The sequence below is a fragment of the Notolabrus celidotus genome, chromosome 2 (assembly GCF_009762535.1).
Source record: "Notolabrus celidotus isolate fNotCel1 chromosome 2, fNotCel1.pri, whole genome shotgun sequence".
NCBI classification, from domain to species: Eukaryota; Metazoa; Chordata; class Actinopteri; order Labriformes; family Labridae; genus Notolabrus; species Notolabrus celidotus.
The window spans coordinates 14,251,719-14,273,553 of NC_048273.1; the positions used below are offsets into that span (position 1 = coordinate 14,251,719).

A 21,835-nucleotide genomic window follows, 5' to 3' on the forward strand; every position below is an offset into this window, starting at 1 on the left:
TTTTTTTCTCAGTTGCTATTTTTTATCAGTTGCTATTTTCATAGTTATGGGAAAAACACAATTAAAGACAACATTCAATTTAACAAATCAGCATTTTTAGTCCACAACTGCAAACTTTCCCATTCTATATATATAGAATATACATTTTGCACATACATAAATAAATAAAAGATAAATACATGCATACAAAATATCTTAAATAGTTTGAACCTTGATAAATGTTTACATTTTGTATCTAGGTTTTACTCTGTACACATAAATCAGCATTATTATAATATTATGGAAATCTTCAGCTATGCCCCCATTAATATGGACAATACAGTACAATGTGTAATAAATAATAAAATATGAAAGCAGACAAAATAACAACAAATTACAAAAGATGATCAAAAACCATAACAAACTAATGAGTCTTAAGCTGCTTTTTAAAAGTCTCAGTGGAAACAGCACAGTGTTTGTGGGCTGGAAGATTGTTCCACAGAGTTTGAGCCACAAGCTCAAAGGCCTTACACGAGGCACAGCAAGCAGACCCTGATCAGAAGATCTGAGGGGTCTACTGGGGATGTAAGGATGGAGCAGGTCAGAGATATATGAGGGTGCTTGATGATGGATAGCTTTATATGTTAATACAAGGATCTTATGTATTCTGAATTTGATTGGCAGCCAATGTAATGAGAATACAGTGTCATAATCTCTATCCCCTAGTACTTCCATGATTAATACCTTAACTGATATATTTCATTTGGTGTTTTTGACCAAATCATCACGTATGTGTGAATGGGCTTTCCCTATGATGACAAGTCAGTTTTTTGCTGTGGAAAAATACAATTAAACAGTCCAAACATATCAGAATGAAATGTATAAGTCCTTTACATCATGTTGAAAAGTGAAGCAAAACCTACATAACCACAGAATTATCTGTCTGTGGCTTTGGGGCTTCAGGCTATTTGCAATGAATGTTGGAAATAGTTTTCCCAAAGATATTTAAAATATTATTGTGCAGATTGAAGGAGCAGAACCAGACAGACATGCTTCTTAGTAATTAATGCTCCCTTATTAAAGAAGTTATTTACTTTTGATACAAGACGGGCTTACAAGACATGGTTTATATGTTCCCGGTCTTAACAGAGGAATAGAAATCACCAAGGGGGTTTGAAACAACAAACATGTCCTCACAGTGTTAGTAGGTTAAGTCAGGCCAGCAACCTTTGTTACATGTCACTCGTCACTCATCTCTCTCCCCTCATTTCCTGTCAGCTATATACTCTCCTGACTAATAGGGGCACAAATCCACAACTACTTATGTGTAACAACGACCTCAAGAGGACTTTTAAGTGACTCAATTTCAAAGAAGACTAAACCTCTATAGGATAGACTTGTTTGCTTTCCCTGAGGATGATCCTAATGTTTTTAGAAGCACTGCAGGCATCCATGCTGGAAATAAGATGCAAGTCTTCAGTCCCTGTGGATCCTGTTGTTTACAGCCGCAGTCTGGGTAAATACAGAAAACATCAGAAATAAAACCAGGGCAGACATTTTTTTTTAAGAACTGATTTTAATTAATTCCACACGTCAATAACAGCTGTTAGAATACGATCATTTTAAATTTTACAGTTTTATCCTCAACAGGCATCAAAAGTGTCCCCAGATCTGAGCATTTGGTACAGGACAAAACAATCATCTTTAACCAGTCCTCCCAGTCCCCCCAGTCCTCTGTGGCCTCAGCTTCAGGTGCTGCTGCCCTCAACAGCTTCTTATTGTCTGTTTGCCTATAGGAACAACTGGAGGCGATTCAAGGCTTAATAAAATATTATTTAAATTTTATTGTCTTTTAATATGAACATATAAAAAAACACAACAAACAAAACATTTACATCATGGATTGTAAGCCTCTGCCCATGCTACCTTATGCATTATTATAAGAAGAGATGCCACTACAAAAAAGACCAGACCCTCAGCTCTCTCCAGCTCCCAGACAACCTGCCAACTCCTCTGGCTCAGATCCACAGAAGCAACCCGCACCACCTCTCATCTTTTATGATAAGGTAGAAAAGTTTGGATATCAAATTATGACCTTCTATACCTATCGACAAATGAACAATGTCATTTTTATACGTATAGCTGTTACTTACAAATACAAATTGCAGATCTTTACATTATTTTGCTTGAACGCACCTCATATGCAGGATCCATTTCAGGGACAGGCTCTGATGTATTACAGCCAAAGTGCTATCAATCTACTTGTGAGAATTATCAAGCATTTTTCATCAGTATATTGATTTTGTAACTCACGTCAAAGTGTCAAAGGAGGAGAGAAATGGAAGACCAGATTTAACTCCATCTATCTTTAACCCTACCCGATGGATGGATCAATGTGAAAATGTTCCTGTGCATCTGAGTAAAAAGACAAACAGACTCAGCGCTGATCATACCGCCTTAAGAGGACAATAAGAGAGAGGGAAACACACAATGCAGAACTGATCTGTTACTCTTCTACTTTCACATTTTCCCATGCATGTGATGGTTGAGGAGAACTGATCACAGCGGTCAGGGCTTTTAAAACATACGGGCCATCAACTCAGGAGGAGGAATCAGATGAAAGTGCAAACAGCTCTAGCGACACAGCAGCACCTCTCACCTCGAAAGAAAACACTGACGACTCACCAGCACAGGTATCTCCATCTGAGGAGCAGCCATCACATACTGACAATACTAGTGCAGGTGCAGGGGAGTATGAGTTTGAGAGTCCACAGCATGTAGCAATTAATGTCCTATGCTATTCCAGCAAATAGATGTGACCTTATCTACACTGAAAGCAGGCCGAGGGGGATTGTTGGTTGGAGCAGCTGTACTTGTTCCAGACAGGACCATTTGTAATCCAATCAATGACTTTAAGCTTGGTGGGGTTGCACTCATTGACACTTCATTAAGTTTGGTTGTGTCAGGCATGTTGAAACCAATGTAGCAGAGTACTATGAGCACTGCTTTGACCCAGGTTGGATTCACTCACAGGGAAGGACATAAGCAGCGTTGGTCAACAGCACAGCCATGAGCCTGGACCGAGCGTAACGAAACAAGCAAACCACAGCAGCAGAGGTGTCCCTGTTAAAAAAAAAACAACTAACAGCTCCTGTCTGTACAGAGGTACGGTCAAATGTGATGTAGGTTCATTAGAAACAACTGTTAAGAGAATGTGAAGACATTAAAGAAATAAGATTCACTTGAAGGACAGCCACTTCTGAATCCTGTTCCACAACCATCTTCTTCACCTCTCTGTCCTTTTAAAAGAAAACTAAACTAACAGCTCCCCCGATCTTTACCACTGAACATAAAAGGCACCAAAATCTAAAAAAACAAAAAACAATCCTGTCAGTGAATCCTTCAAATCTGCTTTGGCACTCAGCCGTGCGGTGCTTTTGATGAGTTAAGCTGATCGTATCATCACTTATAGATCATCTTACAGCGACATTTCTGCAGTAATTTATAAAAGAGAAGCCGAGTTACACCCACAACTGTTGCGTTACTGATACCTATAGCTTTGTTTTCCACAAATTAACTCAATATGACCTTTTTTTTTTGCTGCGGAGGGAAGAAAGCTAAATGGAGCGATGGAATTAAAAATAACACAAACCAACACACATAAAATGTAGGAACAACAAAATCTCCAGTGTAAAAATTGGCTTCAAAAAGACTCATCAATTCTTCTTTCCCCTGCTGTCCTAAGCTAGTCTCTGGTCAGTCCTCTCACTTTTTATGACTGAGGTAGGTTCTCTTTTTATCTAAGGACAAAATAAAAATGGAAAGCTTCACACATTGAGGCCAGTATTGTGTTCTGCTTTTTCAATATTAAAAGGATAAATTCCTGAAAAAACCCTTTCAAGCTTTGAATTCATACTCTGAACAAAGAAACGTCACAAATAGGAGAAGTTTAGGTTTGCATTACACTCCTGATATCTGCCTCGTCGCCCTGATAATCCTGCTGCTTTACTTTAGCCGTTTTTGACGGTTTACCAAAAACTACTGAGAAGCCTCTGTTTTTTTTTACTTGCCTGTTCATCACAAAAATCAGCGATGCAAACATTGAACACCCATGAGCCTGTAGTTCTGAATCAAATACAAGGAGAGATGCAGTGGTGGAGAGAGAAAGACTGGAGAGAAAGAGGAGAAAAAGAGGGGTGGTAACCGTGATGGTGGGGTGCTTGACCCTTTCAGTCTCTTTAGTAGAGGCAGGACGATACAGATATTCACTGCCAGGTGACGGTTGGCCAAAAGAGTTAGAGTTGCTTCCAGTGGTGTACAGTACAAAGAGGAATCCTAATCGCTCTAGAATGAAGATTCATTAACAGTGCATGTTTGCGTGTGTCTGTCTGGAAATGACTCAGAGCTGCTAAAAGGCTCTGACGTTCGGGGCGTAGAGGAAGGTTGTTGCATCTAGTGTGTTACTGTGTTCCTGTCCTCAGGTGTTTAGCCCCCTGCCTTTCTGTCTCTGTGTGTGTGTCAGTCTATGAGGGGGACAGAGCCGCGGGGTCAGTAGGCAGTGACCAGGTCCTTGTCATAGTTGTATCGGCCCCTCTTTTGGGCGGGACTGTCGGCGCTGTCCTCAGTGTCCTCACTGTCTCCCCCTGCCCCGCCCCCTTCCTCCTCAGAGGAGGAGTCAAGAGTCAGATCTACCACCGCACCTCCTCCTGGTGCCACACCAGGTCCTCCTGCAGCTCCTCCCATCCCCACTGATCCGCTTCCGGATTTGCCTGTCAGGCTGGTGCTGCTGTGGGCCGGCGAGTGACCGTTTGCTTCGGGAATGCCTGCAGACATGGAAGCCATTTTAAAACAGATTAAAAAAGGATTCCCAAGCACGGAGAGGAAGTCCACACTCTAAGAATAAGTGGTTACTTTAAAAGGGTTTGGGACTCACATATATCAACAACAGGATACTCTGGCGAGCTGCTGCGTTCTCTTTCCCTGTCCCTCTCCTTGTCGTCTCTGATGGGTCGCCACGAGCCATCGGTTAAGTACTCAATCTCCTCGATGTCTTCACTTGTCTCTTTGAGAATCTCAGATAGCAGCCTGAAACACACACTGCTGGTTAGAATCACCTCACAAAACACTTCACACCAGACAGAAGCAGAGCACTCATCGTATCAAAAACTCATTGCAGGAACCTGGACTGAATTCTTACTTTTTGTCCTTTACTGTCAGTTTTCTCTTGGAGCATAAAGTCTAACTACAACATTCTGCATCCTCAAATCACTCTGCCACCATGTCTCCATAATCTTGACCATTAACGGCTCTTTCAATATCAAAATTCTAAAAAACCACAACACAATGCTGTCAGTCTTAAAATAAAGGAAAGCATTTGAGAGTAGCTTTAATTGAACAGGCATCAAACTACATGCTCAAATACTTCAAGATGAAAATATATTATCTTCAGTTTTTAAATACAAAATGAACTTAGGGCACAAAGGTTTTATTCTGTTATTCACGAATGATCAATCGAAGAATGGACTAGATGTTTTCAAACAAAGTTCTCCCCACTAGAAACACAGCGGACTGATTATAGCCAAATAAAGCAATTTACAGCGTCATCCAATCTCTGTAGGTGTCTTGAGTCACCCAGGACAATCAGTAAAAAATACACCTGGACCTAGAGTAGGCTGATTATAGGGTTATCTCAATTATAGTCTTATTACATCAATCAGAGTAAAGAGTCAACAAAGAAGCCAATTTAGAGGATCAAAACTTAAAAACCGGACAGCAGAAATACCAAACGGATAACCTACTTATCACACCATTCTTATGAAGGGGTGTGAGAAATGGATCTGGTTCAACAACAAAAGTCCTGTGAGGGAAAAAAATGCCCTGATATCTGACTAGTTTGCAATTTTCTCCAAGCGGGCTACAAGACACAGATCCAGTGGAGATCATTTGATGCATAAAGAGGGAGATGGTGCTTCAGCAGCAGGACGAGTCAGCACATGCTTCGGTCTCCTTACCCGTCGATAGTAAGCAGCTCAAAGGGAGCGGGCTTGTCACAGACGGGGCAAGTCCATGTGGGCTTCTTCTCGTTCATCTGCAGGAAGAAGACTGCGTCGAAACACTGAAGGTGGGCACAAGTTAGAACTCGACACGGCACGCCGAGCCGCATCTTCACCAGCTGGAAGTGGGAGGAGAAGAAGAGGATGTAATCGTGCTTCATAGTAGAATAACATGATACTTAAACTTGGTTTTGGCACATGTCAGGTGTTATGATTTACTCACTGGACAGATGAGAGAAACCCGGAGGCCTGTGGTTGCAATTTCACTCTCTGGGTCAAAGCGTAGTTTGTCTTGGACTGAAAATGACAGAGATGGTCACAGTCTTTTATTTACACTGCATTCACTGCAGGTTTTAAAAAAAGTTTAATTAGAAACTAGATGATCAGCAGTTTATAAACAATACTTACTACGTTCACGACAGCGCTCTGCACTCTCAACAGAGCAGAGTTTGAGTTGGCTGAAGAGGTCTGACGCAGTGAAAACTCTCACTAAATACACAGCCACAGAATACCTCTGAAAAACACACAGATGTACATGTTGTGAGCATCAAAAGGGTAAAACTCTTAGATTTGTAGGTAGAATAATTATACAGAAAATGTACCTCAAAGTCCCTAAGAATAAGAAGTATAATGGGGGGAGAAATCTCAGATTCATGACAATTCTCCATTTATGAAAGAATAATGAAGAGCTGAAAGAGTGAAGGTAAATCTACATGATATCCTGATGATTAGGGAGGTCAATTTGAAGTATTCTCAATGATCGATCTTTGGAAATGTTAATGATCAATTGTTGATTCATCATTAAAAAAAAGTTAGATGTTTTTCATGTCAAAAACAATCCCAAATATGTTTTTTACCCAAAATAGAATTTTCCCTTGCAGCACAATGTATATAACTGATATTGAACTGGTATTGAATAGTTACGGATCATACTGAAGCGTACAAACTATCAAATACACTGAATATCTGCTTTGAAATCACTCGTAAAACTTACTTTTATAGAAAGGCATTTTTAGTATAAATTAGCTGATTTTAATGTTTGTTATGTTTTTTTTTTATTATTATTTGTTTTATTCTGTATCCAGTACTACTGTTTTAATGGCTCAGTTGTTTTATTCACTGTAATTTCAGCACAACCTCACTGTATTTTTCACGCACTTTTAACAGCTCAGGTCCTACACCTAATGTTTTTCCTGGCTTTTAATGCCATTTTAATATCCCTGTCTATTTGTACCCTGGTGTGAAGCACTTTGTAACTGTGTTTTGAAAGGTGCTATATAAATAAATGTATTATTCTTATTCTTATTCTTATTATTATTATGTGGAGCAGGCTCATAATCTCTGGGGATGCATAGTCATATAAAGTGAAGGCTCAGGCTACAACATGTGGATTTACTGCAACAAGAGAACTGAACAGAAACATACTTCAGACTCACTGTGTCCAGTTTTCTGTCTACTCGTTCTTATTGAGAAAACCGGTTCACAATCAGTCAGAGAAACACCTTTAGTCAGCTGATTCACATCGAAACATGCTTTAAACTTAAAAAACCTCCCTGATAGTTGAATGAAATATGAGATCAAACAATGTTTTAGCCACGTGATAGAAAATCCAAAATGTGTTCGAGGAAGTTCTTAATCAATTAATCTATACTTGATTAATTATTAACATCCCTACTGATGATTATATGAATGTATGTCATGCTAAAAATAGCTTTACTTTATGGGAATCAATTACAAAAGTCACATCCTATGAAAATTGAATTTCCCCCTGGGGATCAATAAAGTACCTTTCTTCTTTCTTCTTCTTCTTAAAACCTAATATATATCATTCTTTCTCTAAAACAAGCTTCCAGGGGTTTCCATGATTGTGCCGCTTATCCAGTAAATTTTAGGCACACTACTTCATATGAACATGAACATGAGGGAGATGCCTGTATGATCTGTAGCCTGTGTCATGTGGGGAGGCGGTGAAAACAAAACTTTGGTGTTCAATGGATATTAGAATTCAGCTGCACGGTCATTCAAAAACATCAGAACACAATAGTGACAGCAGAGTAAGCATTCAAAAGACTTCTGTATACTCCTTCATGTGAACAAATCAATAAACTACCAATTGATATGAGGGTAATCTTTATCACTTAATTGTTTTCCCCTTCTTTATGTTTCTTGCATGACATTTGTTAGATGTTAGCATACACAACCAGTCAAAAGTTTGGAAACACCTTCTCATTCAAGGGTTTGTATTTATTTTAATTATTTGAAACACTGTATATTAATACCAAAGACATCAAAACTATGAAAGAACATATATGGAATTATTTGATTAATAAAAAAGTGTTAAACAAACCAGAACATGTTTTATATTTTAGATTCTGTAAAGTAGCCCCCTTTTTCCTTCATGACAGCTTTGCACACTCTTGGTATTCTCTCAGTCTGCTTCATGAAGTGGTCTCCTGGAATGGTTTCTAATTAACATGAGCCTTGTCAAGAGTTCATTTGTAGAATGACTTGCCATCTTAATGTGTTTGAGACCATCAGTTGGGTTGTTCAGAGGTAGGGTTAGTACACAATGGATATCCCTATTTGACTACTGTTGTAATCCATAATATGGCAAACCCATTTTATTTCCTAGTTTGGATGTCTTCAGTATTAATCTATGATGTCGAAAATAACTAAAATAAATAAAAACCATTGAATGAGAAGGTGTGTCCAAACTTTGACTGGTGGTGTACACTGCGGAGACATACTGCTTTGTTAGTTGCTGATGTAAACACATGTGCCGCTGTGTTCCTCTCCTCCTAAGAATAACACCACTGATCAATCACGCCTTCAACATGCAAATCATTGTTCTGAACCGTCCCTCGGTGTGATTACTTCAAACTTGCATGTTGCTTATCGCTATTTGGTTTACACAAGAGATCTAACGATGAGGTTGCTAACAGGATTAAAGGTGTTTTCATCAGGCTTCCAGCTGCTTATCCGGATCACGATTGTGGAGACAACATTTAAGAGGTTAGTTAAAGTAGTTCACCTCTTGTATATCAGGAGCTTCCTTTTTCAGTTGAACCACGCACACCAGAGTGGGGCCCGTATAACTCAAAGAAATACATGCCCTTGCTTGCTTTAGGGATTTTTAGCACTAGCCAGGAGGGGCTGGACAGATATGCAGAGTGAAAGAGGATTTTGTTCGGCCCTTCTTGACATAAAGACCCTGATCTTAACCAGTTAAATCAGATTCAGCTTCCGACTCTGACCTTGCCGAAGTTGCCCCAGGTGACAGTGACTCTGTTGGTGACATTTGAGAGATGCAACCAGGGAGTGATGTTGACAGGACGACAAGGACGGCGGGGTTCAACGCCAGGCTTATTAGAAGGGTAATAGCCCTGAAAACACAAACACATAGAAATGCCAAAGATTTAATTAAATCATCCAGTATGTTATGAAAATCATTAATCAATCAATCTGTTACAAGACTAGACACCAGAGCTACCTCTCTATCTGTATGAGAGTAATACTGTGTTTAGAAACAGATATTTGGTATACAGGCTAATATGCTGGCACGTAAATTTCCAATGTGCACAGAAAATTCTAAAACAGAGCTTTTTAGAGCTTACTGTACTCCTCTTTATACTGCCCATTCGTGGTGCAGTTACAGTAGAGCTAAAATGAAAAAGCTTCAGGTAGTATATAATGATGCAAATCGAATTTTCCTTAAACCACTAAGATGGACCAGTGCAAGTTTTATGTTTGTATCAAACAATGTCCCTACATTTCATGCTGTACTGAGAAATCTGATGTATAAATGAATGTGTCGCTTAGCTGATTCAGAAAATGAAATTTTAAGGGAGCCCACTCGGCCCACATTAAGTGATACAAGGTATATTTTTTGGTTTTGGAAACATTGGAACAAATGCCTTTTTATGCTCTAATCAAAATGAATGTGTAAACTGTTGTCACATGATCTTTTTATTTCTTGCTGGACATGTATTTTACTTATTTTTAGCCTTTTATATTACTATTGTGCTGATATGGACCTATGGGTCTGAAATAAAGTATATCTTATCTTATCTTATACATTTACTGAAGTCCCAAACATAAAAATATGCAACCAGGAAGCCTCAGATACTAATACCTGACGTTACCCTGCACATGTAAATTTGTTTGTTTGTTAACAGAATAGTTGTTGAGACTGTCGACAAAAACATTCTCAAACAGAGGTTTGAAAACAACAAGAGGGACATTTCTAGCTTCTGTTTTATCTGGCTTTGACATTGCAGCGACACACATCGTGCACCGGTAACAAATGGCCTTCGAGGATGTTAAGCCTCACGCTAGCACCTGAACGTGTGACACAATGTTAACCTGTAAGCCACGCAGATTCTGCCAGCTGGAGGATTTCCTACTGAAGCCTTGCCAGTGAGTTGATGCCTCCAGGATGGCTAAACAACGCTGCCTTACTCACAGCCACCTGTAAAAGGTTAGCTAAGCCATCACTGCCATATATTATGACACCGGTGGTTTGGCTGTGACCAACAGGCAGTAAGTCTGACACTGACACCCAAACCTGTGACTAATTGACTTCATTGGAAAACAAACAGCTTAGGGTAATGACTGAGGGGAGTCGTTAAAGAGAACAGAAGAGAGGCCTCTGTCGTGCTGGTGCTCTGAAGGTGTTGCTCGTCTTAGTTTAATAAACTCACCGGCACGTGACAGTAGGACTGGTTGACTTTGACAGCAATGTTTGGAGGATACTGGTCTTCCTGAACACCGATGGAGTCTGTGTAACAGATTCTGCAGCAGAGAAAGATACGTGCATTAGTTTAATGAAGATGTTCAGCAAATTAAGATGCCTGAATGCTTAGATATGTTGGTCCAATCTTTAATCTTAGACAGTGATGTTGCTTGGTACTTAATGAACCACGTCCCCTGGGCTCAGGGATGGTGGTTTGAGGGAGTCCCTGAGAAACTGAAAGGTCCCCAATAAAAATGTTGTGTCTTGAGAAATTGTTGTGTCAAACTCATGTTTGCTGATGGCATGGTATTAATTAACTGGCATATTCATGGATGTTCAAAAAGTTTCTAAAATTAATAGAAGATATGAAATCTGGTTGAATGGACATGGTGTTGATCTGGTGTATAGAAAAACCACAAGGATCAAGAATGACCACAACAGAAGGACAATACTAGCCTGAGCTTACTGCAATTTAATAAATGATGTCAATCTACTAAAGCCTGCCTTGAATGTCAAAATCTAGCATGTATTTTTGTGTATTTTTGGTAAAAAATTGTAATCAAATAAGATTAACATGTCGTATTACGCAGGGTTCCTTTTCGTTTTTGTTCTATTCCGCCCATATTACTGTTCTAGTAAGTAGCATCAGATTCTGTGAACATTAAAGTGACAGTGTCATTTCTAGGCCATCAGCCTGATGTTTTTCTACTGCTTCACTGTAGTCATATGTTGACTGTTCGATTGTCATGACTGATTTCATCACCACCAGTAGCCTACTCTGAGTAGCATTAGTATTCATATTATGTTATATTATCTTATATATATTATATAATGATATTGGGTATAATGTAAATCCTTCTGCATGAAAACTACATCTGGCTTTTCAACAATTTAGGCAAAGTGAAAAAAAAATATTCAGATGCTGCCTTCAAAGAACTCTGTGTTAAGGATGTGGCTAACAGCTAACACTGCATAAATCCAAAAAAATATGGAGTTACATTTTTTGATAAATCCCGGTCTGTTATTGAATTAATACGGTGGCCCTGAAGAACTTTTACAAAGTTGGAGACAATTTTACAAACAACGGAACACTTTTACCGTTAAGTCTGACTCCTTTTAGTCTGACTCCGTTTAGCCTGAGGCTATGTGGTCTGAGGTCATTTCATCTGAATTCTGACACATGATGAAGGTTTTGCGGAGATATGATGCTTTTTCATCTGAGGTCTGACACCCCTCTCTGAGACCCGAAGATATCCTAATGTGTAAACCATGTCGCTCGGTTTGGTTTCTCTCCATCAAATCAAATTAAATGACCCCTCACTTGATCACTTCTGGTATTTGGTTCATTCCCTTTTCGTAAAAATGAAATGTTAATTTGTTTCAGAGATGGTAAAAGTGTTCTGTTGTTTGTGAAATTCTCTCCAACTTTGTAAAAGTGTTTCATCTTTTGTAAATTTGTTTCCTTAAATGTAAATTTGTTTTGGCCTTGGTAAAAGTGTTTTGATTTTATAATTTTGTTTTATAAAATGTAAAAATGGTTTCCAAAACGTAAATTTGTAAAAGTGTTTAATCTTTTGTAAATTTGTTTTGTCCTTCAGGGCCACCGTAAATTTAACTGAAATGAAAACCTGACAAAACCCCACTGCACTCAACACTACGGAGCTAAGGTAAAGGATCAATTAGCTAACGTTACATTCGCTAGTGAAGAAGCTTGGGAATGTTAATCAACCTACTCAGTTACTGTGATGGGCTAAGCTTACAAAAGTATGCTAACCTGAGCTTGCACTACTGTTGTCTCAATTACTAGAGTTGTCTACTAGAGCTTTAGCAGCTCAGGAAGTTTTAAACGAATGGTAGTAAGATAGCGCTTTGCCAATCTGCAGCACATCCGCCTAAAGGTGTGACGGAGAGAGCTGATCAACACTGATGCAGCTTCTTCTGATGTCTGTCCAGTACACAACCATGCAAGTGTTTGCAATGTGACAAACAGGAGCACGGTGAACAGGGCTGTAAACTTGGATTGGATGAGATGTTTCGATCGTGCGTTCATTGGGTCCTTTTAAATTGTAATGGGACAAAGACACAGGACCTGACAACATCACTGCTTTGAAGTGCATGGGGGAGTTAAAAATGAATGTCCAACACATGGTAAAACTACTTCATATTTTTTCTTGTGCATCTTTGATAGAAATTCAGATTCAGAGAACACTGGACCGGATTTATGGCAGAGGGATTGTGATCTCAGTATTTATCTCTAAGGGGAATGAGGAAGACTTACCTAAGAACCACCTGGATTGATCTGATTCCAGGGCGAAGCTCACTGTGAAAATAAAAGTGAACATGAAATCAGCATTACAATGTTTATAAATGAATTAAATGGAAAAGTGGAAATCTTGGGGGAAAGTTTTGATGTTCTGACCTTGCATTTCGGATCTGGTCTGCTTGGTTTGGTGTTAAGTCAAATATGCACTGACTGTCCTGCAGTTTTTCATTGTTCTGGGCAACTAAACAAATAGACAAATCCATCGGGAAAACAGCCATAATGAGGATTGGTGGTTTAAATGTAGAAAAAATACTTGTACAATAATTGGTTAGTATGGCAACATCAAACTAAATGCACTCACTTAGCTCTGTTGGTGGCAGCAGTGTCTCCAAAGTTTGGTAGAAGGGCAGCGGAACAAGCTTGACCTCTGCTGCAGGTGCGGGTATGGGTTTGGAAATGCCGTTGAGGTAGTCTGCGCCCTGAGAGGTGGCGTTGGGGGAGGGGCTGAGGGATGAGTAGGCGACTGGGATGCTCTCTGGGCGCCGTGCTGCAAGCCAGCCAGGTGTTTTGGGGAACCGCGACTCATAGAGCTGTCGGACGTTCTTCAGAAGCTCTGGGCTGTATTCGGTCTGCACTAGCCTCAGCGCGCGCCCCACCAGGTCCTGTTTCAGCCCACTTTTGCTGCGGCCCATCGAGGCCAGCAGCGTCTGCAGGTCTGAGACCCGGAAACTTTTGACCATGTTCTAGAAAAAGGACAACAAAAAATGTGAAAATCCCAATACAAGAATAATGATAAACAGAGAATGTCTGAGGGGCAAGTTTTGGCATTTTACTCAAAGGTTTCTGAACACCTGGTTGAAAAGCAAAGTTAATGAGTAACCCAGAACAGATCACTCTGGATTTCTTCTACTTTGGTTTCGTATTCAAGAGCCACAGTTTTAAATGTTCTCTCGTTTGATAGTGCACAGTCGGATTTTGCACAGTCAAAACTCAAGGTAGTAACCCCCCACCACACCTGTTCATACTCCTATGACAAGCTGCACACATTTATGAACAATCAACTAAGAAGCAGTATTTAATGGGACAAGATGTTTCCTAAAAGTGTTTTTACGACTGCTAAAATTAGCTTCTGTCCTTACAAGTCATTTTAATCCTATAGAGGCCTGAAGCTCCCTTGTAATGATCCGGATATAGTAAGACGTCACAGGGTCCCCATTGAGACTGCTCGCATGATGACCTACTCACTCCTATCAACCACTTCTTCATCAAATTGTGATTTATACAACAAAGTTAAGAAGCCTCATTCTGCAGTAACATAAACACTGCAGGTCTTGTATAGCACACAGACACAGTGCTTGTTTTACTGTGATGATACGTTTAAAGTTGTAAAGCAACATGTGGATGAGGATTCACAACAAAACACCTCAAACTACAAATACACGTTGGGGTACTGCTTGTATCTGTTTCTAGATGGAGACAGGAGCTCCTTTCCTTGTTTGCTCTGGACATGCGTGTCAGAAATGTGTTCACAGACCATGTAAGGTCTTCTTCAGGTTGCCCTTTGATAACAGTGTATATCTGACAAGCAGCATGTTTATCAATTCCCGAGTATTCACAGTTCAATGTCATTTGTAGCCACTGTTGATGGTTTTGTGTGAGCTCGTTTGCCCAGCACAGAACACCACACTTTGAGCGAAGGGCAACCCAAAACAAACACGCTTCTTTTTTGAAAACATTGAATGAGAAGTGCAGCCGGCTCAATTTAATGCGCTCTAGTGGCCAATGCACCAAAGCTCTTGTGTACATGATAATAGGGAGGTGTAACGATTCATCTACTACATCGATGTATCGATTTATATTCCTATGATCCAACTACGTCGATCTGTGCTCGGCAAGTTGGCCTTCCAGATGACATATATATCGATCCAACATCGTTTTAAAAAGGTAATAAATTGATTGTATCGATACAAGGAAATGAAGCATTGGATTTAAGTACGGCATACTTTGTATGGATGTATTTTTTTTGCACTTTTAATGATAAAGACGTTAAACGATACTCAATTCAGGCTGTTTGTCTGTGACGTCATCGCCACGCGACAGCAGACAACAAAACATCTCATGGTGGAGGATAGAGGAGAAGCCAGCGAGCGAGAAATGATCAAGCCACTATTGCGGTCCAGTGTGTGGAAACACTTTGGCTTTTACAAAGACAGAGATGTTCTAAATAAGTCGCTCGCTGTTTGTAGGGTATGTAAAGGTCAAGTAAAGTACCAAGGCAACACCACAAATCTATCCAACCACCTACTAAGGCGCCATGGGATTTCACACAATGCGAAGCCTTAGGCCTCGCCAGCATGTTTAGTCAGAGACTAGGCCAAAACTCGGCTCGGGACAAAAACATCACGGCATCAACAGGAATCTAGGACTCTCCAGTATCAAGGTATTTATTTCACAGTCAGACTGGTTGAACTTTTTGGCTGAAAAGTTACTGAATCGATTTCAAGTCACTGAATCGTTTCGGATCGTATCGTTCTGAATGAACCAATATCGTCCTTTAATCGTATCGGCAACCACGAATCGTGATGCGAATCGAATCGTGGTTAAAAAGAAATCACTACACCCCTACATGACAAGTCCTAATTTCGATAGAAGTAAACTTGTATACAGTATTTACACTGCTGTGAGTAAGGTTGGGCAGCTCAGGACAGGACAGACTACTTAAGCCTGCCTACATGTGGATGTTTAATAGAGCAGCATCATTGAGAGGAGGCGAACTTGGCTGCTGTGCTAAACAAGAGAAGTTGTTTTCATGCTGGCACATCTAACATCAGTGGTGCATCTGCCTTGAGTCGAATGCTACATTTTCACAATGAGGGGACTTAGAAGCCGGCATGTCGTGGAGGTGTTACATAAAAGCGCAGTGTCTGAATTAGAAACCTTTCATTATATAAACCTGAACATTGTCCCCCCCCCCGCCTGCGCTCTTCGTGTGGCTAGCTCTGCTACAGACTGGGCTGACGGTATTCAATCATCGCTACTGCATTTTGACAGGTGCACAGCTATTTAACCCAAACCGCAAATAAACAAACATGTATCTATGTAAAGCAATAACTTCAAGAGGCGACATGTGGGAAACGTGCTTAATTCAGCCTCCTGGGATGTTTTTATGGTCACATCATTCATTTTCGGGGTCTGTCTGTAGAGCCAGCGTGATGCTAGCTAAACCAACGCACTTGCCTTGAGAACACTGCTTACAGGCTAGCTAGGTTAGCAGCACAGGCTCGTTTGTTTCGTCGTGAATGTAATACGGCACATTTGTAACACCACGAAATCTTAATGATGTTCATACAAAGCCCCAGGTTACCCCACAGCCGGCCTGGTTCTAAACCCACACGCCCGAGTCCGTCCCCCCATCAAATCAAAGCTATCCAAGCTCTACTTGCCATCGCTTCCACCAGTTCGGCCGCCATCTTCGTGCAGCAGTACCGCGAGAGTCCTGGACGACGGCTAGTCTTCCACCAATGAAACGCAGAGTCCGTCATGATGGACGGCTGCCTTCAGCCAATCACAGCGCGAGTTTCACCAGCGCCAGAAGCACAATACAGAAAAGGGGCGGGACCACGGTTTTTTAAAGTTACAGTGTAACTTTTTAATAACACTAAGAGACAGGTCTCATTTCCAAAATAGGCCTCACTATCCATTAATAGTAGCACTTGCAAAAATATTCATACACCCACGATGTTTCGGTTTAATAGTATCGAGGATATGCGATTATGAGTCTTACAAAGAGTTTAAATTCATCATCACTGAAAAGCATGGCCTGTCAAGAGGACCGGGTCGCATGGTCTGCTCAGATCCCGTCCGAGCAAAAAAATCTGTACCGGGTACTACGACCGACCGTGGGATGTAGAGTTGATGCTTTGTTTAAGGTATGTTCATAATTAAATTCAAATGGCTGATTAATGAAAAACACAATTTCATCAAAGTGTATTTCATTTATGTCATGTCTGAAACACACAATCAAGTGTGTGTCACGCAATAAGCTGAATGGGAACACGGATGCTTTGGACACATTTATACTCGATCCAGTGATCCAGTCCTGCTTTTCCAAACCCCCTCATATCTGGTAAGGAATAGCCTCTTGGAAACACAAAAATCAATTGGACAATCATGTAGAAACAACGTGTGTTTTTCCTGCCCTACTTTGGATGAGAAACGTAATTAAAAAAAACAACGACCTTGTTTTGTCTTCACAAAGACGGCTGTCTCATCACCATTCTGCTTTCTATGAAAGGCTCTAAATGCCTATGATTCATAAATAAAACACATAAAATATATAAGATTCTTTTTTTTTTTTTATTCAGTTCACCCAAATTACAGTTTGCTATGTCAACTATACATTTAGAACATCTTAACAATTATTATATTAGTTCCTTGTCCTAAATATTTAATCTAGGATTGAACATAACAATGCAAAAAAAGAAGAAGAAAGAAAATATTAACATGGCACAATGCTTTCTGCTGTTTGTATACCATCTGACACTCGTTCATTACATTTATGTCAATAAACCTGAGGGAACGACACAGTTATGGCTCGAAAAAGTGATCTGTACAGAAAGTATTGTTACTTAGAATTTTTATATTTGAAGAGTTCATTTGCAAAAACAGATAACTCACTTAAAAAAAAAAAAACTTAAAAAAAAAACTATTTTTTCTATTACAAGCTTTAGGTATTATCTATCAAATGAAGTTGGGTGGCTTTAACTAAGTCAAAATTGACATTACTAATTAAATGTATCCTAAAAATATATCTTTATTAAAAATCTATATTAAAAAGAAATATGTTTTTTGAAATATCTGTTTTTGCAAATTAACTCTTCATTTATGTTGCTATATTTATTGTTCCTACTGTCTTGTTGTTAAGTACCAGCGTTCCAATCACCTGGTCAAATTCCTTGAGTGTGTGAGCTCAATTGGCAATAAAGCTCTCTTGAAAGCTCTCTATTTCTGTTATTAGAATATGAAGACACATGAGTTAAAATGTTGTAGGCCATCATTAACATAGTATAAATTGTATAGGGGACTGACCAACATTCATTAAGTCCATCAGCATCAACTCAAGCAAACAAAATTTAATACAAGTAAAATTGCAGCTTTAGTTCTTTCATATCCATTATTATAAAGGCATATATAACATATAAACATTGGACACTGCCACTTTTCTGCTAGTGCATTTACATATTTCAAACACTTAATGTTTGACACAGCTTCATGGAAGCATTTGAATAAGCAGAAATAGAATATGTAGCCAACATAAAGTTTTAAAAATACATCATTTGTAAAGTTTTACATAAGGAGGATTTAATTCAGAATTTAGGGGATACACATATGAACACTGCATTTTCAGATCAGATTAGCTACTGGTAAACCTCACAAATGGTCAGAAACACAACAAACTCATGGCTATTCACAAAACAGTTTCTGATTATTCAGTTGAAAAAACATACACAGGTTTTTCTGAATTTCAGCTTTAGCATAGAGACAAACTGTGAGATCACCTACTGTTGATTATATATCATCCTAATTGTCAAAGCACAAGCTGTCATATTTTTATTGTTGAACGCTCCCGTTGGTATAAAAAAACCTTTAATTTACTTTTGTATGTTTTAAAAGGGGGAGGGGGTTCATTGAGGGTTTTTTTAATATTCTTTTAACTTGTGTTTTTTATGTCTACATTGTACATTCGGTCTCTTTCCCCAAAGATCAGAGGACTGAATGTGTTTTTTTTTTCACAAAACAATGAATTTGTTAGTGCTTAATTAATGCTCTCTGGTAATTGAAGTGTTTCTTTGGATAGCATCTCCATGGACAAACCACTTTAACAGGATAACACTGCTACTGAAAGGCCTTTGATTCAGTAGCGTTCATCCTTAACACACCATGTCTTACTAAATCTTGAGTGTTTAATCTCCCGTAATTACAAAGATTTGCTTAGGTTAATAAATAATAATCCGCCTCAATTGAGACCCCCTACCTGGACCTCCCCCGTGCCTTCTTTACCCCTTTCTGTGAGGGATAAGTTCACTGTCATTTAAATAGAGTCATCTTCCCAACTCTGGGGCACAACTCTTCGGTTGAGGGGGAAAGGCTGCAGGATATTTGGAACATAGATTTCAATAGCGAGATTTATTAGAGAGGTAAATATTTGAAATTTAATCAATCCAAATGTTTTGCTAAATAAAGAGGCCGTCTTTGGTCTTGAGTCTGACGTCATTTCCACAGGTTGGAATAGTGTCGCTCGTGAGCGTGTCAAGGTTAACAACAGTTGAGAGGCTCATCTTTATCTGTGATCTTGTCAACAGTAAGACTTCGGAGTAGGTAGCGAGGCACATTGACGCATTCAGTTTATGAAGGGTCCTGCTCTTCAATATAGTCATGCTGTGAAACTTGGGCCAAAAGTTCTTGGAAGACTTTTGGGAGAGAAACTTTCTTCTTATCACCTGATACTTTTTAAACGGCAGTTTGGAACTAAGAGAACCTTGCTAATGAGTCGAAGTTACCTTAATTCAGAGATGACAATGGAGGATAGAAGCAGCCGCAACGGTGGCAGAGAGAGACTTGGACTGAGTTTTACGATCGACTACCTTTTGTTCAATAAAGGAGTCAAAGGTTCAAGAGAAGAGGCGACAGTTGAAGAGACAGCAAACAACATGCTAAGTGATCAGAGTCCCAGACCTAAAGAAGTGGGGAACCGTGCCGAGACACCAGAGAAACGGCAACAGCGGACCGAAACAGAGACGGAACATAGAAAAGTCAAAGAAGAGGAGGGGGCTGAAGAACAACAGAAGGAGGGGGAGGAGGAAGTGACCACCACCACATCGTCCAGTCTTGAGAAGTCTGCGGACAAACCCAACCAGTCGTACATCGCGCTCATCTCCAAAGCAATCCTGGAGTCAGAGCAGAAGAAACTGTTGCTTTGTGACATCTACCAATGGATCATGGACCATTACCCATACTTCAAGAGTAAGGTATGTTCATGTCACTTTTCTTGTGTTATTCAAAAAAGCCGACACAAAGAGATCAACATGGAGTAAATGGTAGTGGGATTGAGTAGTAGCTACCTTGTTAAGGAAATCAGAAATTTAAATCCAATGATGCGGGGAAGCACAAACTACGATACACCAAATCTGTTGCTTGTGGGACTATCTTCAAATAAATGGTGCTTTCTCACTTCGTTAACTTGTCACGACAACTGGTGTGGCAACCCTGAGGCAGATAACGAGATAACCGTTTTGGCTAAAGTCGTCGATATGTTTTGTCCATTTGTCTCAATTTTCACAAGTAAAGCGACCTACTTGGACCACGTAATCTGTCTGAGTGGTTAGGCAATTAGGTGCTCTTGGGGACACTAGATGATCTTCTTGTTGGCAAATTCACAAATACAGTAATCCTGTTGCTAGGTTGCAAACTGCCTCTGCCTTTACCAGGTGCAACAACAGATTGGACATAGCCTAGTGGATTAAAGTTGATCAGTGGTTTGACGTGCTAAAAAGGTAACACAGGGTGTTGTGTCTTACTGCGATCATATACGGTCTTGACATGCTCTCGCGCATCCTGCCAACAACAGGACAAGGTGACATCCTGAGAAGGATCAACAATACTTAACTGTCACCCATGTTAATTTTCAATTAGGGACTTCCATTGTTTAACTCAGAGTTTTCAGGTTGTAACCAAATGTATTTTCTCTAATTGCCCTGACAGGATAAAAACTGGAGGAACAGCGTACGCCACAACTTGTCCCTGAACGATTGCTTCATCAAAGCAGGTCGCAGTGACAACGGGAAAGGCCACTTCTGGGCGATCCATCCGTCGAACTACCAGGACTTTTCAAACGGGGACTACCACTGCCGGAGGGCAAGGCGGAGGGTGCGCAGGGTGGCCGGACAGCTTCCTCTTCCCTCTCTTCCTTCCCCATACCACCCTGCCTTCACCCGACCTCACAGAACAACCTGTTGGTGCTGCCCCCAAGCCCAATCGATCCCTCTGTCCTGCTTGGCACCAAGACTCTACTGGCCATGGTCCAGTGTACAGCCTCAGGTGGGGCTCCACCCTGGCCTAAGGGCCTCCGTACCCTGAGGGAGAGTAGTTTGTGTTTTTGAGGTTTCATATTTGCTGATGAATCTGTCATTAGATGGTATACAATTCAAGTGGGCTCTGATGCTGTTACAATGTTTAGGCAGTTCAATGATTCAAGGAAATATATGAATGTTTTGAAGCTACTGTTCATCTTCTATTTGTAGTCTGTGTGATTAAATATAACCAAACACTAAACTCCACACTTTGTGTTGTCTTTAATCTGCTGCCTCAGTTGTGTGTGTGTTTGTGTGTGTGTGTGTGTGTGTGTGTGTGTGTGTGTGTGTGTGTGTGTGTGTGTGTGTGTGTGTGTGATCACACCTGCCTATGCACTAAAAGTGAGCCCAAAGCCAACACACCACTCAGTGGTGGATGCTAATTAGACAAAGCTGTCGGGATGCAAAATCTTCAGCCTAAAATCAGACTAAAATCGGGCTTTCCAAAGCCACCTCCCATGGATATAAAGCCAGATAATCTGAGCAATCCCAAATAGTTTAAAGAAATGGGAAGATTATCACACAGTGTAATCTTGAACCACTGCTGCAGAAAGAGGACGACAGCGGGAGGCCGGGGATGAAGGAAGAGGAGGAAAGGGAAGGAGGCAGGGAGAGAGAGAGGGGACGCTGATTAATGGAGAGAGGTGGGAGGCCTTTTTTTTAAACAGAAGCTAACAGA

General features: G+C 40.2%; 2 protein-coding genes across 4 annotated transcripts; one reads left to right on the plus strand and one right to left on the minus strand.

The window, feature by feature from the left end:
- Positions 1 to 1,799: 1,799 nt before the first annotated feature.
- Positions 1,800 to 16,595, minus strand: pias4a (protein inhibitor of activated STAT, 4a). The gene is made up of 11 exons (XM_034700938.1): positions 16,471 to 16,595; positions 13,389 to 13,770; positions 13,184 to 13,268; positions 13,043 to 13,084; positions 10,733 to 10,823; positions 9,287 to 9,415; positions 6,441 to 6,546; positions 6,256 to 6,329; positions 5,991 to 6,151; positions 4,913 to 5,064; positions 1,800 to 4,802 (listed from the first exon to the last, which is right to left on the minus strand). Exons 1-11 carry the CDS (start codon positions 16,567 to 16,569, stop codon positions 4,528 to 4,530), a joined length of 1,596 nt encoding a protein of 531 aa, XP_034556829.1. The 5' UTR covers positions 16,570 to 16,595; the 3' UTR covers positions 1,800 to 4,527.
- An 83-nt stretch (positions 16,596 to 16,678) lies between these two features.
- On the plus strand, positions 16,679 to 21,363 carry foxq2 (forkhead box Q2). Of its 3 annotated transcripts, none has more exons than XM_034700970.1 (3): positions 16,679 to 16,956; positions 19,598 to 20,055; positions 20,789 to 21,363. In XM_034700970.1, the coding sequence occupies exons 2-3, from the start codon at positions 19,600 to 19,602 to the stop codon at positions 21,161 to 21,163; spliced, it is 831 nt and encodes a 276-aa protein (XP_034556861.1). In that variant the 5' UTR covers positions 16,679 to 16,956; positions 19,598 to 19,599; the 3' UTR covers positions 21,164 to 21,363. The 3 variants fall into 3 exon arrangements, with proteins under 3 accessions (XP_034556861.1, XP_034556870.1, XP_034556852.1); XM_034700979.1 differs by having other exon boundaries at positions 19,688 to 20,055; XM_034700961.1 differs by lacking the exon at positions 16,679 to 16,956 and having other exon boundaries at positions 18,718 to 20,055.
- The last annotated feature ends 472 nt before the right edge of the window (positions 21,364 to 21,835 follow it).